Below are 17,272 nucleotides of genomic sequence, written 5' to 3'. Positions count from 1 at the left end.
TTCACTGCTTGCTCTTTTCTTGTGGCAGCAGGTCACAAATCGTGCTGCTGTGATGTCACACTGTGGTATTTCACCTAATAGATAATGGAGTTAATCAATGTTTGATTTGATTTCAAATGCTTTGTGGATCTGTGTGATCTATGGGAAATATGTGCTTCTAATGTGGTCATAAAATGTATCAGTAGGTTAGGAAGTGCAGCTCAGTTTCCACCTAATTTTCTAGACAGTGGGCATATATCCAGTCTTCTCTTGAGAGCCAGGTCTGCCTATAGCAAGGCTATGCTCACTGAGTCTGTACATAAGTCAAAGACTGTTCTTAATTTTGGGTCAGTCACTGAAGAACGCTGCAAAGCCAATACATCTGTATAAGCTATCCCTGATGCAATGAAATGAAGTAAGCTTTCTGCAACGTCTTTTTCAAGTGTACCTTTCTGCATGTGCAGGTTTTACTCACCATCCAATCTTCTGGGAGAGCTTTATGGTCCCCTATTGGCTGGTTTTACTCCCCATCCAAACTTCTGGGAGAGCTTCATGGTCCCCTATTGGCTGGTTTTACTCACCATCCAATCTTCTGGGAGAGCTTTATGGTCCCCTATTGGCTGGTTTGACTCACCAGCCAATCTTATGGGAGAGCTTCATGGTCCCCTATTGGCTGGTTTTACTCACCATCCAAGCTTCTGGGATAGCTTCATGGTCCCCTATTGGCTGGTTTTACTCACCATCCAACCTTCTGGGAGAGCTTCATGGTCCCCTATTGGCTGGTTTTACTCACCATCCAACCTTCTGGGAGAGCTTCATGGTCCCCTATTGGCTGGTTTTACTCACCAGCCAATCTTATGGGAGAGGTTCATGGGTCAGTCACAGTGGTCAGGTATTCTGACACTATCTACTCTCTTTTTAGGGCAAGATAGCATTCCAATTTGCTCAATTTTTAAGTTGATTATTTCTGGTGTATCAAATAGGGTTATGGGTTATGTGTTCAATTGTATGTGAAAAGATAGTGAATCCTTATTACAGGAACGGTTAATTTATTCTAAATTCCTGAATTCACAACTGCTTAGCGACTGAGGTCACTTGGGTCTTTCTAAAAATGAAGGGGCCAATGTGTGACATTGGGATCAAACTGGTTGGAAACAGATTGTTTTATTCCTGTTACAAAAAGTGCACTTAGAGGAATAAAAGTAAATATATACAAATTAGACCTTAACGCCATCTATACAACCACACAGGCCTTGGGCCATCTTTTAAGCTTCACGAAGGGATTGGCAAATGAAATTCAAGGACTTTTCAGGGACTTTTTCAAGCACTTCATTGTAATTTTCAGGGACCTAAATGTTATACAATTGTAGAATTTATATAATTGTATATATATATATAGGGCCTAATATATATTTTATATAACCTTTATTTTAACGAGGCAAGTCAGTTAAGAACATATTCTATTTTACAATGACAGCCTAGGAACAGTTGGTTAACTGCCTTGTTCAGGGATGGGTTTCCAAGGCACACAAGCCTAAGATCCCCATGAGCAGTGCGTCGGCAAGAGTGGTGTAAAGCTTGCCTTTATTGGACTCTGGAGCAGTGAAAACACGTTCTCTGGTGAATTAATTACACTTCACCATTAAAGTATTGTCATGAACCTCGCTGAAGAGGGTGCCTCTTCCTGTTCGGGCGGGGCTCGGCGGTCGTCGTCACCGGCCTATTAGCTGCCATCGATTCTTTTTCCGTTTGTGGTTGTTATTGGTTTATTGGGTACACCTGTTTTGTATTATGCCTTTATTGGACTCTGGAGCAGTGAAAACACGTTCTCTGGTGAACTAATTACACTTCGACAATAAAGTATTACATTTTTTTTACCTTTATTTAACTAGGCAAGTCAGTTAAGAACACATTCTTATTTACAATGACGGCCTAGGAACAGTCATTTAACTGCCTTGTTCAGGGGCAGAACGACAGATTTTTACCTTGTCAGCTCAGGGATTCAATCTTGTAACCTTTAGCCACTAGGCTACCTGCCGCCCCAGTTGACAGACACATCTGGGTTTGGAGGATGCCAGGAGAACACTACCTACTCCAATGCATAATGCATAATGCCAACTGTAAAGTTTGGTGGAGGACGAATGATGGTCTGGGGCTATTCTTCATGGTCCCGGCTAGGCCCCTTAGTTCCATTGAAGGTACATCTTAACGTTACAGAATACAATGACATTCTAGACAATTCTGTGCTTCCAACATTGTGGCAACAGTTTGGGGAAGGCCCTTTCCTGTTTCAGCATAACAATGCCCCCGTGCATTAAGTGAGGTCCATACAGAAATGGTTTGTCGAGATCGGTGTGGAAGAACTTGACCGGCCTGCACAGATCGCTAATCTCAACCCTATCACACCTTTGGGATGAATTTGAACAACTGAGCCATGCCTAATCGTCCAACATCAGTGCCCAACCTCACTAATGCTCGTGGCTTAATGGAAGCAAGTCCCCGCAGCAATGTTCCAACATCTAGTGGAAAGCCTTCCCAGAAGAGTGGAGGCTGTTATAGCAGCAATGTTCCTACATCTAGTGGAAAGCCTTCCCAGAAGAGTGGAGGCTGTTATAGCAGCAATGTTCCTACATCTAGTGGAAAGCCTTCCCAGAAGAGTGGAGGCTGTTATAGCAGCAATGTTCCTACATCTAGTGGAAAGTCTTCCCAGAAGAGTGGAGGCTGTTATAGCAGCAAAGGGGGGGGCCTGAATCGGCCTATATGACCGATTCAGGCACACATAATAAAGCATAGCGGTAGCATTAATCTCAACATGGCTGTTTTTATAATGAGAAAGTGACCAATAACCAGGTTCCTGTTTTCATAGAAAAGCTAAGTTGAAGACAACATTAGCTGTTGCCAGTCCTCATAATAACCGCATGTGATTTTACCACAGCAGAGTAGCGCAAACACCATCCAATTGAAGCAGTGTAAAACAAACGAAAGTGGCCACATCTCTTACAAGAAAAATGTAATCATGGATAATGAGCAGGAGAACTTATAAAATGGCTACAATAATTACAGTCTTTTCAAGCACCAAATTGAGGAAATGTACTTGTACAATTCAAGTTCAAGTAGGCTACTTCAAGTCCCTTGTATTGTTTACAATTGCAGGTGTAACATGGAAAAACACAATGCATTTGTCATGTTATTTTATGAATTAGCCCACTAGGCTATATAATTGGTTGTGATTATATCTTGAGTAGTGTTTGGTGTTGCGCAATTAGTCTTTCCTACACAATTGCGCACAGTAGACTCGGTGTCCAATTCGAGGGAAACAAAAACATGTGATAACATAAACTCATTACCTTCAATGTTTCCTCTGTTAAATCTAACGACACCCTGCTGTAAATCAAGCAGACAACAACAGATGACCAACATCAATTCACTAGGGATATTAGATCCAACGTGGATCCAGGCACAACTGTCTTCCCGGTGTAACTAACGAGACACCAAAATATTCTAGACATTCCTCGCAGCATCCTCGATCACAACAGCTGTTGTCATTCGGGGAAAATTCCTGGATCAGACGATGATGTGTGAAAATATCACAGCTCGACACCAAATCTGCATTCAAAGGAGTATTATTCATAATTATTGAAGACCCACGTTAACGACATTATCAATTTAGGGTGTAAGTGTCGAGGAATTGACTCTTTTAGAAGCATTCCATTTTTCAATCGCATTTACAGTATAATTGTGGATTTGTGTGAGTGAAAACGGTTTTAACCACAACACGTTGGGTATTTACATCGCATTTCTGAGATCTCTAGATCCAGGATTCGAACAGGGTTCCAGGTCAATGTATAATTTAACTGGTTAATGCTTAATATACTTTGTTATATGACAATTTATACTGCCATAAATGCCAGGACAGAAAATTTATGTTTTAATGCCACATGATTTTGGACTAATCTGTCAAGACAGCAACCATGATAAAGGGTTAAACATACGTTTTAAATCGACTCGTGAATTGTATTGAATAGCTACGACCCCCTTATATCGGATTGTAATGACATTACTTTTTTTTTTTTGCAGATTATTATCAACAGCTCTTATCAAGTTGTCCAGTGTAGGAAAACCTCACCGGTACCCTAGTTTCTGGAAAGACCCACATATGACTAATACAACTAGAATCTCTCTCGCTAAATTGTACATGTTGTCCTCAAAACGTTTCATTTAGTTACATATCAATTCCCATATATTAGTATTAGAAATTCAATTGAGTGAAATATTTACATTATATGTACTTGTATAGAAAGAAAACGTTGTTCATTTTAGAGGGGTATTCCCTGCCTCTGTTCTCTATTTCTCTCTGCTATGTAAGTGACTACTTAGTGAGATCTGCAGTGGCCTAGCTGGGTTGAGGAGTCAGATCAGGACAACTTGGGCCCTCAGCCTCCCTTCCCCTCCCTCCCTCCCTCCCAAGATCTCAATATAACAACATGACTTGATCAATCAAAGATCTCAATAACTTGACTTGTTGATCAGTCAAATCTCCCAATATAACAACTACAAGGGCACACGGTGAGAACCAAATGGGTAGGCAAAAGGCAGGTCGGGGACAGACGAGAGTTCATAAACCAGGTCAGAGTCCAAACAGTACCAGGGGATAGGCAGGCTCGAGGTCAGGACAGGCAGAGTGGTTAGGCAGCTGGATTCTGCGTTAGGACAGGGAAGGGTCAAAACCAGGAGGGAAAAAACAGAGACTGGGAAAAATAGGAGCTAGAAGAAACGCTGGTTGACTTGGCAAAACAAGACGAACTGGAGAGACAGGAAACACAGGGATAAATACACTGGCACAGAGAGACAGGAAACACAGGGATAAATACACTGGGGACTAATGGGGAAAACAAGAGGAACTGGCACAGAGAGACAGGAAACACAGGGATAAATACCCCGGGGACTAATGAGGACTATCCTAAAGCTGTGCGCCAGAAGAGGAAAGAACTTATCCCAGCCATGAAAACTGCCAGAACGAGTGGGGACATTGCGTACATCCGCTACGACAGACACATTGTCCACCCTCCCTCCCAGAAACCTGGAAGAGATGAGAGAGCCAAGCCTATGGGTTCGTAGCCTCAACGCCGCAGCACACACACACACCAATTGATTAATGGACTGCTGAATGTATTTTTTTCTCTCTTGCTTTGTCTGCTCTTTTAAATACATCTCTCCCTGATAAGCTAACCAGGAAAGGGCTGAAAATAGCTCATATTAAAAATATGTAGCCTTTGAAATAAGGTACCTTTCATATATTAGCCATTTGTGAGACTCACTTAGATAATTGATTTGATGATACATCAGTAGCAATACAAGGATATAGCATTTATACACATTTATCTGAGTAAATTTTACTCAAATTGATTACAATTATACTCTACAAAAGATAACATTTGGTCCCAGTCTAAATAGAGTAAATAGAGTAAAAAGTGCTCTTGTTGCAGAGTTCATTTTTCAGAGTTATTTCTTCTCTATTCAGTGTTTATATGTAACTCCACAAACTGTAATTTACTTATTTTATACTTATTTAGCTTAACATGGAAACAACTCTACTGCCAATTCACTCAATATATTAGAATTGAATATTATCAGTCAAGGATAATTAATATTTTTTGTACAACTAAACTTAGTCAATAAATCAGAAGTAAATATTTAAAAAAGCACCATTTTTAAATGTAAGAGATTAGCAATACATACATCAAAATACTGATAAAAATAAAATCGTGGACTGAAAATGAAATGTTGGCCTCTGTTCACTTTAATACATACAGTCGTGGCCAAAAGTTGACACACGTATTAATTTTCAAAGTCTGCTGCCTCAGTTTTCATGATGGCAAGTTGCATATACTCCAGAATGGTATGAAGAGTGATCAGATGAATTGCAAAGTCCCTCTTTGCCATGCAAATGATCTGATCCCCACAAAACATTCCCAGTGCATTTCAGCCCTACCACAAAAAGACCAGTTGACATCATGTCAGGGATTCTCTCGTTAACAGGTGTGAGTGTTGACGAGGACAAGGCTGGAGATCACTCTGTCATGCTGATTGAGTTTGAATAACAGACTGGAAGCTTCAAAAGGAGGGTGGTGCTTGGAATCATTGTTCTTCCTCTGTCAATCATGGATACCTGCAAGGAAACACGTGCCGTCATCATTGCTTTGCACAAAAAGGGCTTCACAGGCAAGGATATTTCTGCCAGTAAGATTGCACCTATCAAGAAGTTCAAGGAGAGCGGTTCAACTGTTGTGAAGAAGGCTTCAGGGCACCCAAGAAAGTCCAGCAAGCGCCAGGACTGTCTCCTAAAGTTGATTCAGCTGCGGGATCGGGGCACCACCAGTACAGAGCTTGCTCAGGAATGGCAGCAGGCAGGTATGAGTGCATCTGCACGCACAGTGAGGCGAAGACTTTTGGAGGATGGCCTGGTGTCAAGAAGGGCAGCAAAGAAGCCACTTCTCTCCAGGAAAAACATCAGGGCCACACTGATATTCTGCAAAAGGTACAGGGATTGGACTGCTGAGGACTGGGGTTAAGTCATTTTCTCTGATGAATCCCCTTTCTGATTGTTTGTGGCATCTGGAAAAAAGTTTGTCCGGAGAAGACAAGGTGAGCGCTACCATCAGTCCTATGTCATGCCAACAGCAAACAGTAAAGCATCCTGAGACCATTCATGTGTGGGGTTGCTTCTCAGCCAAAGGAGCGGGCTCACTCACAATTTTGCCTAAGAACACAGCCATGAAGAAAGAATGGTACCAACACATCCTCCGAGAGCAACTTCTCCCAACCATCCAGGAACAGTCTGGTGACGAGCAAGGCCTTTTACAGCATGATGGAGCACCTTGCCATAAGGCAACAGTGATAACTAAGTGGCTCGAGGAACAAAACATCAATGTTTTGGTTCCATGGCCATGAAACCCCCCAGACCTTAACCCCATTGAGAACTTGTGGTCAATCCTCAAGAGGCGGGTGGACAAACAAAAACCCACAAATTCTGACAAACTCCATGCATTGATTATGTAAGAATGGGCTGCCATCAGTCAGGATGTGGCCCAGAAGTTAATTGACAGCATTCCAGGACGGATTGCAGAGGTCTTGAAAAAAGAAGGGTCAACACTGCGCATATAATGTCTCTTTCCGTCAACTTCAATGTAATTGTCAATAAAAGCATTTGACACTTATGAAATTATTGTAATTATACTTCAGTATTCCATAGTAACATCTGACAAAAATATCAAAAGACACTGAGGCACCAGACTGAACTAATATTTGCGTCTCCAACTTTTGGCCACAACTGTGCATAAATACGTTCAATATCAATCCAATCAATGACATTTAGGACATTTAGGATTTTGTGAAACTGGTATCAAAAACACTGATGATAAAAGAGTAAAAATCTAAAATGACATTTTGTCGCTTTATTAAAAGTTTAAAAACAACTCTTCACCTCCAAAAACCCAATATATCTTGGTTCTAAAGAGCTTACTGTGCAGGAAACAGGAAACAGGAAACAGTATGGGACAATAAACAAACTTGAATCATCACAACTGTAAGAGGTATATATCAAATGTGACGGAAAAGCTCTTTAACATCAACTACGGTCCCTCTGTTGTTCACCCGACTCTATATGCTTTAAAATGCTCGTCAGGACATATTGTTTGTAAAAGTAACTAACAGTAACCTCTCATCTTTAACAACATGGATTTTCTGAAAAAACTGGCATCTCACAACGGACTTTAAGACAAACAACTAAACCTGAACGATACATATTTCCATGGTGTTTGGCGTATTTAACATTTAAAACCGTGGTGTCAATTGGTACCTGAAGAGTCTCAGCCATCTCACAGCCCCAGTCTACCACATTTCAAGAACAAAACATTTTACCTGGAACTATCATGACTGTTGGTGTCAAATGTCTGCCAACTGTATGCTATTTGCTATTTGACTTGTGTTTTTTTACCAATGCTTTAGTTACATTTTTGTCTTTTAAAGACATGCTTGCTTCATAGCGCATGCACCAGCTATGCAAAACGGGTCCAATTTTAATGTGGGGTAATGCACTACAAAATGATGCTTCAGTAGCAGCCTCTTTTTTTTGGAAACAATTGCTTGAATAACCTTGAATAACAAAAACAATTGTAATACCCTTTGATATCATTGGAGAAAAAACTATGTTTACTATCTGAAGCAACAGCAAGAGTAAATACCAGTGTAGATCATTTGGACAAGCTAAGTTTCCAAAGTAAACACCAGGACTGGATAGCATTTAACCCCAAGTCATTAGACTCCTAACTTCACAGCAGGAGGTTTGTTGTTTTGTTTTGCTCATAGTTAAAGTTCTCTATTCTCCTGTATTTTTCATTTGATGTTGTGTACTTGTCTATCTATAAGTGCAGTATTAGCAGTGCCATTTCATATTGTGCCACTCCCAAGATATCATGCAAGTTCAAACCCCCGAGCTGACAGGCAGTTAACCCACTGTTCCCAGGCCGTCATTGAAAATAAGAATTTGTGGTTAAATAAAGGTCAAATTAAATAATGGCGACAGAGAAGTTTTCACATGTATTGAAGTACGGCAGGGAGTTTAGAACCTTTTGTTGGTGTTCTGCATGACTATGGGTAGCCTAGTGGTTAGAGCGTAGAGGCGGCAGGGTAGCCTAGTGGTTAGAGCGTAGAGGCGGCAGGGTAGCCTAGTGGTTAGAGCGTAGAGGCGGCAGGGTAGCCTAGTGGTTAGAGCGTAGAGGCGGCAGGGTAGCCTAGTGGTTAGAGCGTAGAGGCGGCAGGGTAGCCTAGTGGTTAGAGCGTAGAGGCGGCAGGGTAGCCTAGTGGTTAGAGTGTAGAGGTGGCAGGGTAGCCTAGTGGTGGTTAGTGGAGCGTAGAGGCGGCAGGGTAGCCTAGTGGTTAGAGTGTAGAGGTGGCAGGGTAGCCTAGTGGTTAGAGTGTAGAGGTGGCAGGGTAGCCTAGTGGTGGTTAGAGCTAGTGGTTAGAGCGTAGAGGCGGCAGGGTAGCCGGCAGGGTAGCCTAGTGGTTAGAGTGTAGAGGTGGCAGGGTAGCCTAGTGGTTAGAGTGTAGAGGTGGCAGGGTTGCCTAGTGGTTAGAGTGTAGAGGCGGCAGGGTAGCCTAGTGGTTAGAGTGTAGAGGTGGCAGGGTAGCCTAGTGGTTAGAGCGTTGGACTAGTAACCAAAAGGTTGCAAGTTCGAATCCCCGAGCTTACAAGGTACAAATCTGTCGTTCTGCCCCTGAACAGGCAGTTAACCCACTGTTTCTAGGCCGTCATTGAAAATAAGAATTTGTTCTTAACTGACTTGCCTAGTAAAATAAAGGTCAAATAAAATAAAAAATCAAATCAAATTCAGTCTGAAAGCCTCTTTCTCAGCAAGACAAAAGCAGCAACAATATCTGGCACTGAATGGTTCAACAAAACCAAATAAACAATGGAGACCAAGGTTGTCACCTCTAACTTGGGACAATAGTTCCATACATTGGTTGACCATACAAGGGGACCATAATTCCATACCACTCAAGTACTTTAATATCCTGTAGAAATAATAAATATATAAATATATATAATAATAAAAATAATAAATAACAAATAGTTTAATATCATGAAATAAAACGAATGTATATTAATAAGAATTATAAGAAATGTATATTAAGCAGAAATGAACTTGAGAAATACCATAAGGTGAAATAGTTTGCTCCTGATTTATGTAGTCCCCGTTTTGATCCAAGAGGAGTTTCAAAATCATCATAGAAACGCTGTATCTGAACAGTTTTGAAAATAGAGCAGATCTCCATCACATCAGTCATAAAGTCTTCTTCAACTGGAATCCGTCTACATCATCTCATTTATGGTGTTTGTAAATAAACTAATGTTTTCAAAATTGGGATATAAACTAATTTAATCAGTAACAACAATTTGATCATAGTCTCCAGTAGTCCGATTGCGTTGTGTATCAAATCTTGTACTAAGAAACATATTCAACTGGGTCACGATCGTTGAATAAATAAGTGGACCAAGGCGCAGCTTGAGTAGAGATCCACATATTACAGTGAAAGTTCAAAAACAAAGCATTAACTTACTTTCAGAATTTAATACACCAAAATTATTTTACATTTTTTTCAAAACACATTTTACACTCAATGTCACTTTTAATAGGCTCCTGTATACAGACACTTCTTCACAGCTTCTTTAGCTTGAATATGAATATCATCAACTATCTCTTCCATGGAAATGACCAGAGTTAATGGTGGTTTAACCTGCCACTTTAATTAAGGTCAGCTATGGTTGCAGCGCAGCGGTCTACAAGAATCTTATTGACAAGGACTGCGTCAGAAGGGGTACTTGTTGATGGCAAGTCATCAAAATGACTTCCTGCTACATATTCAGCTGTAGAGGAGCCTTCACCATGATCAGATCTAGGTCCTTGTGCTTTATAAAGATGCTTTCTGAACCAAGAAAAGGTGACAAACTTGTGAACAACCAGCCTGACCGCATTTAAGACCAAGTGTCTTTCCTGGACAAAGTCCGTGGATGAACGTCAAGTGTTTTGTCAAGGAATTAGCATTTCCCATTAGCTAATTAATAATAATTAGCATTTCCCATTAGCTAATTAATAATAATTAGCATTTCCCATTAGCTAATTAATAATAATTAGCATTTCCCATTAGCTAATTAATAATAATTAGCATTTCCCATTAGCTAATTAATAATAATTAGCATTTCCCATTAGCTAATTAATAATAATTAGCATTTTCCATTAGCTAATTAATAATAATTTAGCAAGCAAAACACAATATTATAGATGAATGATATGAAAAAGTTATGTAAAATGTTATTTCCTATGCGGTGTTTTAATCCTTTGCAACTTAAAAAAAATTTGTAACTCAATGTAGCATCTGAGACTTCAACTCTGCAATCCTAGGATTAACCTTAGTGGTATCAACATCAATTTCACGAGTTGTGGTTTGCAAGAAGTTAGACACACTTACCAGATCCTGGTTCTCCAAGGTACCAAAGACAAAATGAGCTTTGAAAAGCTCATCAAAACAGGCAAGAGAGTCTGGTGGCTTACAAGGCATTGCGTGTTTGTCAATCACAATGAAGTACTCCTCTGGGTCCCCACAGCAAGCAGAGGGTTTAAGGCTTTTAGTGACGCTCTCCAGATTCCCCTGGATGCTGGTCCCAGACTGACACAATAACTTCATTAGTGTGTTAAACTGAATCACGGTTCACAAACAGTTTGTGAAAATGTAAATTACAGCTACACATGATCTTTCCATGATTTGTCCATATTATTAAAAGTTGTTATTAGATGCCTCCCGGGTGGCGCAGTGGTTAAGGGCGCTGCGTACTGCAGCGCCAGCTGTGCCACCAGAGACTCTGGGTTCATGCCCAGGCTCTGTCGTAACCGGCCTCGACCGGGAGGTCCGTGGGGCGACGCACAATTGGCCGGGTTAGGGAGGGGTTGGCCGGTAGGGAAATCCTAGTCCTAGAAATCCTAGTCTCATCGCGCACCAGCGCACCAGCGACTCCTGTGGCGAGCCGGACCAATATTCCTCCTACATATTGGTGCGGCTGGCTTCCGGGTTGGATGCGCTGTTTCAAGAAGCAGTGCGGGTTTGTCTGCTCTATACATACATGCATACAATATTTTGTCATAAGATATAAAAATAAATAATTAAAGACTCGGAAACTCTGCAAGGATGGCATGCAGATATGTCAGATGAAAAGTAGGATTTATTTGACTCAAAACAGAATTAATACTAAAAGAGTAAGAGACTAAGAAACACTTGCTTATACGGATGTTCACAAACAATTATTCTCTGGTCATGTGTCATGAATGAGACTAACTACCACAATGAAAATCACTTATACTTCAATGACTGACACATGGTCTTCTGTCGACCCTCCGATGCTTCTCTTTGAACACATTTCAGTCTCCATGTTAAATATACATCTTCTGCATTGTAACAATGCTCCTAAAGCAAACTATAAAAAAACATCACCAAACAGTCTCCATGTTAAATATACATCTTCTGCATTGTAACAATGCTCCTAAAGCAAACTATAAAAAACATCACCAAACAGTAAAACAACAATTTAAAATATTGACATTCTGGAAAAAAATTGTAAGGTGTAAGAGTCCCAGTGTCATCGTTGCATGAAGAAGGATCGGACCAAAGCGCAGCGTGTTAATGATTTTATTTCAAACTGAACACTAGAACAAAAAATAACAAAGCGAGAAACCAAACCTACACAGTCAGGTGCAGAACACTAAACATAAAATAACTACCCACAAAACACTGGTGGGAAAAGGCTACCTAAGTATGGTTCCCAATCAGAGACAACGATAGTTCCTGATTGAGAACCATACCCGGCCCCCCAAAAAAACATAGAAAAATGAACATAGAATGCCCACCCAAATCACACCCTGACCAAACCAAAATAGAGACATAAAAAGCTCTCTAAGGTCAGGGCGTGACACCGAGAGAGTTAAAAAGGTTTTTAATGTACTTACATACATAACCAAACTTGCTCCTAGGAATGGCCAGGTATGGGAACAAGGCAATGATGCCCTTGGCATAGTCCTCTTTATCACACCTGGAAGGACTTGTCCTTGAAACACACACATACTTTACTGTTTTTATTTATTTCACCTTTATTTAACCAGGTAGGCTAATTGAGAACAAGTTCTCATTTACTACTGCGACCTGGCCAAGATAAAGCAAAGCAGTGTGACACAAACAACAACACAGAGTTACACATGGAATAAACAAACATACAGTCACTATGTACAGCTGATGTGATATGTGAACTGCTCTGACAGCTACGCGCTTAAAGCTAGTGAGGGAGAGGAGTCTCCAGTTTCAGTGATTTTTGCAGTTCATTCCTGTCATTGGCAGCAGAGAACTGGAAGGAAAGGTGGCCAAAGGAGGAATTGGCTTTGGGGGTGACCAGTGAAATATACCTCCTGGAGCACGTGTTGCAGGTGGGTGCTGCTATGGTGACCATTGAGCTGAGATAAGGCGGGTTTTACCCAGCAGAGACTTGTAGATGCCCTGGAGCCAGTGGGTTTGGCGAAGAATATGAAGCGAGGGCCAGCCAACGAGAGCATATAGGTCGCAGTGGTGGGTAATATATGGGGCTTTGGTGACAAAATGGATGGCACTGTGGTAGATTGCATCCAATCTGACGAGTAAGAGTGTTGGAGGCTATTTTGTAGATGACATCGCCGAGGTCAAGGATCAGTAAGATGGTCAGTTTTATGAGGGTATGTTTGGCAAGCCGGTTCTAGATTTAATTTTGGATTGGAGATGCTTAATGTGAGTCTGGAAGGAGAGTTTACAGTAACCAGACACCTAGGTATTTGTAGTTGTCCACATGTCCTAAGTCATAACCGTCCAGAGTAGTGATGCTGGACGGATGGTTAGTTTTGCTGACCTTTAAGAGCAGTTGGAGGCCACGGAAGGAGAGTTGTATGGCATTGAAGCTCGTCTGGAGGTTAGTGAACACAGTGTCCAAAGAAGGGCCAGAAGTATACAGGATTGCCCTTCTTTTCTCTGAGTAGAGGTGGATCAGAGAATCACCATTAGCAAGTGCGTCATCATTGATGTATACAGAGATAGTAGTCGGCCCGAGGATTGAACCCTGTGGCACCCCCATAGAGACTTCCAGACGTCCGGACAACAGGCCCTCCGATTTGAACTCTGTCAGAGAAGTAGTTGGTGAACCAGGCAAGGTAGTCATTTGAGAAACCAAGGCTGTTGAGTCTGCCAATAAGAATGTGGTGATTGACAGAGTCGAAAGTCTTGGCCAGGTCGATAAATACAGCTGCACAGTATTGTCTCTTATCGATGGCGGTTATGATGTCGTTTAGAACCTTGAGTGTGGCTGCGGTGCACCCGTGACCAGCTCGGAAAACAGAATGCATAGTGGAGAAGGTACGGTGGGATTCGAAATGGTCGGTGATCTGTTTGTTAACCTCTTGCTTCTACTCGGGACGCTTGCGTCCCAACTAGAGCTCTGGAAATGCAAATGCGCTACGCTAAATGCTAATAGTATTAGTTAAAACTCAAAAGTTCATTAAAATACACATGCAGGGTATCGAATTAAAGCTACACTCGTTGTGAATCCAGGCAACAAGTCAGATTTTTAAAATGCTTTTCGGCGAAAGCATGAGAAGCTATTATCTGATAGCATGTAACACCCCAAAAGACCCACAGGGGACGTAAACAAAATAATTAGCATTTCGGCGTTACACAAACCGCACAATAAAATAGAAAACATTCATTACCTTTCACCATCTTCTTTGTTGGCACTCCTAGATGTCCCATAAACACTATTTGGGTCTTTATTTCGATTAAATCGGTCCATATAAAGCCTAGATATCGTTATATGTAGACTGTGTGATAAACGAAAAAAACATTGTTTCAAAACGTAACGTCATTTTTTTAAATTCAAAAAGTCGACGATAAACTTTCACAAAACACTTCGAAATACGTTTGTAATGCAACTTTAGGTATTAGTAAACGTTAATAAGCGATAAAATTCATCAGGAGGCGATGTAAAGATCATTAGCTGTCCGTCTGGAAAAATGTCCGGCTAGAAACTCAACGAAAATATCCGGTCCTAGACCAGAGGAGATACGGTGCCCTGCATGTGTTTGACCAAGAAAAAACTCGAAGGGAAATGACAAGACTCTCGACACCGTGTGGAAGCTGTAGGTACTGCAACCTCAGTCAATTAATTGTGGTTCACCTTTATCAATAGGTTCAAGTAGCGCATGGATATATTTTCCCATTTTCAGTGATCAGTTTTTCCTGTGCTTTTCGATGTAAATGCCGTTCTGGTAAAGCCACAGCAGTGATTTAACCAGTTTTATAAACGTCTGCGTGTTTTCTATCCACACAGACTAAGCAAATGCATATACTATATTCCTGGCATGAGTAGCAGGGCGCTGAAATGTTGCGCGATTTTTAACAGAATGTTCAAAAAAGTAGAGGGTCGACTTAAGAGGTTAACTTGGCTTTTGAAGACCTTAGATAGGCGATTTAGGTCTGTAGCAGTTTGGGTCTAGAGTGTTTCCCCCTTTGAAGAGGGGGATGACTGCGGCAGCTTTCCAATCTTTGGGGTTCTCAGACGATACGAAAGCGATGTTGACCAAGCTAGTAATAGGGTTTGCAACAATTTTGGCGTGTCATTTTAGGAAGAGAGGGTCCAGATTGTCTAGCCCTGCTGATTTGTAGGAGTCCAGATTTTGCACCTCTTTTAGAACATCAGCTATCTGGATTTAGCTGAATGAGAAATGGGGGAGGCTTGGGCAAGTTGCAGTGAGGGGTACAGGGCTGTTGACCGTGGTCAGAGAATCAGAGAAGCCAGGTGGAAAGCACCTGAGATCCAAACAAAAGTATTGATGCTAAAAATTGTGTTAGGTGGTAAGGTATGTAATGAGTATATGACATATACCAATGTTCACTTGTCATTTGTGCAACCAATATCTTGACCATATCGCGTCTTCTGCTATCTGTTAGGCTTTTCGTCCGATCATACTCATTCATGATCCTCTCCTCTCTCTCCTCTCTCCGCTCTCCTCTCCCACCTCTCACTCCTCTCTCCTCTCTCCTCTCTCCCTCTCTCTCCCCTCTCTCTCCTCTCTCCTCTCTCCGCTCTCCTCTCCCACCTCTCACTCCTCTCCCCTCTCTCTCCTCTCTCCTCTCCTCCCTCTCTCCTCTCTCCTCTCTCTCCTCTCTCCTCTCTCCTCTCTCTCCTCTCTCTCCTCTCTCTCCTCCTCTCTCCTCTCCTCTCTCTCCTCTCTCCTCCAGGTTTGTTCTGCAGAAAGTCTTCAAAAAATCATCTAAGTTGGAGTAATTTAAAAAAGGAACACACTAACACTTTTAAAACAGCAATGAAATAGTTGATGTCATTTATTTATGTCATTTATCACTGTATCTTCAAGTTTGGCATTTGTTTAAACTGGAAATGTGCAGTACTGACATGAGAGACAATTATCCTCAGCTGTCTTTCTTGTAGCAGAACTCTGCTGCAAGATAATGGTGCCATGGTGTGATTAACACTAATTATAACACATTTAGGTGTAAACATCCATTATTATGATTAGAGGACTTTTGATAATGAGAAGCGGAATGCAGAAATGTAACATTTTGAATTGATTAGACCCACTACTGTTCTAAAAGGGGTGGGAGAGGTGAGCGCTGTCACGTTCTGACCTTAGTTCCTTTATTATGTCTTTGTTTTAGTTTGGTCAGGGCGTGAGTTGGGGTGGGTAGTCTGTTTTAGTATGGTCAGGGCGTGAGTTGGGGTGGGTAGTCTGTTTTAGTTTGGTCAGGGCGTGAGTTGGGGTGGGTTGTCTATTAATTAGACCCACTACTGTTCTAAAAGGGGTGGGAGAGGTGAGCGAAGAAACAAAGATAATTTTTAAATATCAAAATGAGAAAAATAAATCAGCAGATATTTCTGCTTGTCTCACTTAAATTCAGAACAGCCAGGACTGGCTGGCTAGCCAGGACTGTATGGATGAATGTAAAGTTCTAAGCTAATAAGCAACTCACCATCAGGATTTGGGTCTTGGGGAAAACTAATCTCCAGCACACCAAGGTATTGTTTCTTTAGAAGAAACTCAATCACCTCCTCATCAACTTCAGTCTTTGATTCATCATAGACTTTTAAGTCCAAGGTTGGAATGTCAAATGTATTGGCAACTGTGAAGACAAAATAAGATTGCACAACCTTATTGATTAAATATGTTGTGTATTTTTTTGAGAAAAACCAGAACAGAAAACAGAAATCAAGAGGTCATCTTTACCTGAACATCGTAACCCCAAAACTGACTTAGTGCTCCTTTCCACGTCAATTCCAATTATATGCAGTCTACAGCCTGTCAACTACAGCCACGTACTGAATTATTATAACAGCAGTCTGAGTATTATAGCAATACACAAGATAGCTGTCAACATTGAGATTGTAGCGGCATACACATTTTAGTAACACTTATTCTTTAAAACCATTAATGACCGGCAAAGACAATGAGCACAGCTACAAATAATTAGCCAACTGTGATTTGGGGAGGCACAAGTTTGCTTTGTATTCATTATCAGCAAGGAAATCGGCAATCAATTTGACAGTAGATTTAAAGTGTGTCCGTATAAGTTTTTATTTTTATTTTTTATTTAACCTTTATTTAACTAGACAAGTCAGTTAAGAACAAATTTTTATTTTCAATGATGGCCTAGGAAC

At 41.1% G+C, this 17,272-nt stretch overlaps 1 protein-coding gene across 1 annotated transcript in view; it reads right to left on the bottom strand.

The window, feature by feature from the left end:
- The window catches only part of LOC135559861 (uncharacterized), a 49,353-nt gene extending 36,220 nt beyond the window's left edge, over positions 1-13,133 (bottom strand). Inside the window, exons 1-2 of the mRNA XM_065000749.1 lie at positions 12,987-13,133; positions 11,008-11,205 (exon numbers count right to left, since the gene is read on the bottom strand). Of these exons, the coding sequence (XP_064856821.1) occupies positions 11,008-11,205; positions 12,987-13,133 (345 nt within the window). The remainder of the gene's footprint in view (positions 1-11,007; positions 11,206-12,986) is intronic.
- Positions 13,134-17,272: the final 4,139 nt, after the last annotated feature.

Source organism: Oncorhynchus nerka, linkage group LG15 (genome assembly GCF_034236695.1).
Source record: "Oncorhynchus nerka isolate Pitt River linkage group LG15, Oner_Uvic_2.0, whole genome shotgun sequence".
Lineage (NCBI taxonomy): Eukaryota > Metazoa > Chordata > Actinopteri > Salmoniformes > Salmonidae > Oncorhynchus > Oncorhynchus nerka.
This window is presented reverse-complemented; position numbering and strand designations above follow the sequence as displayed.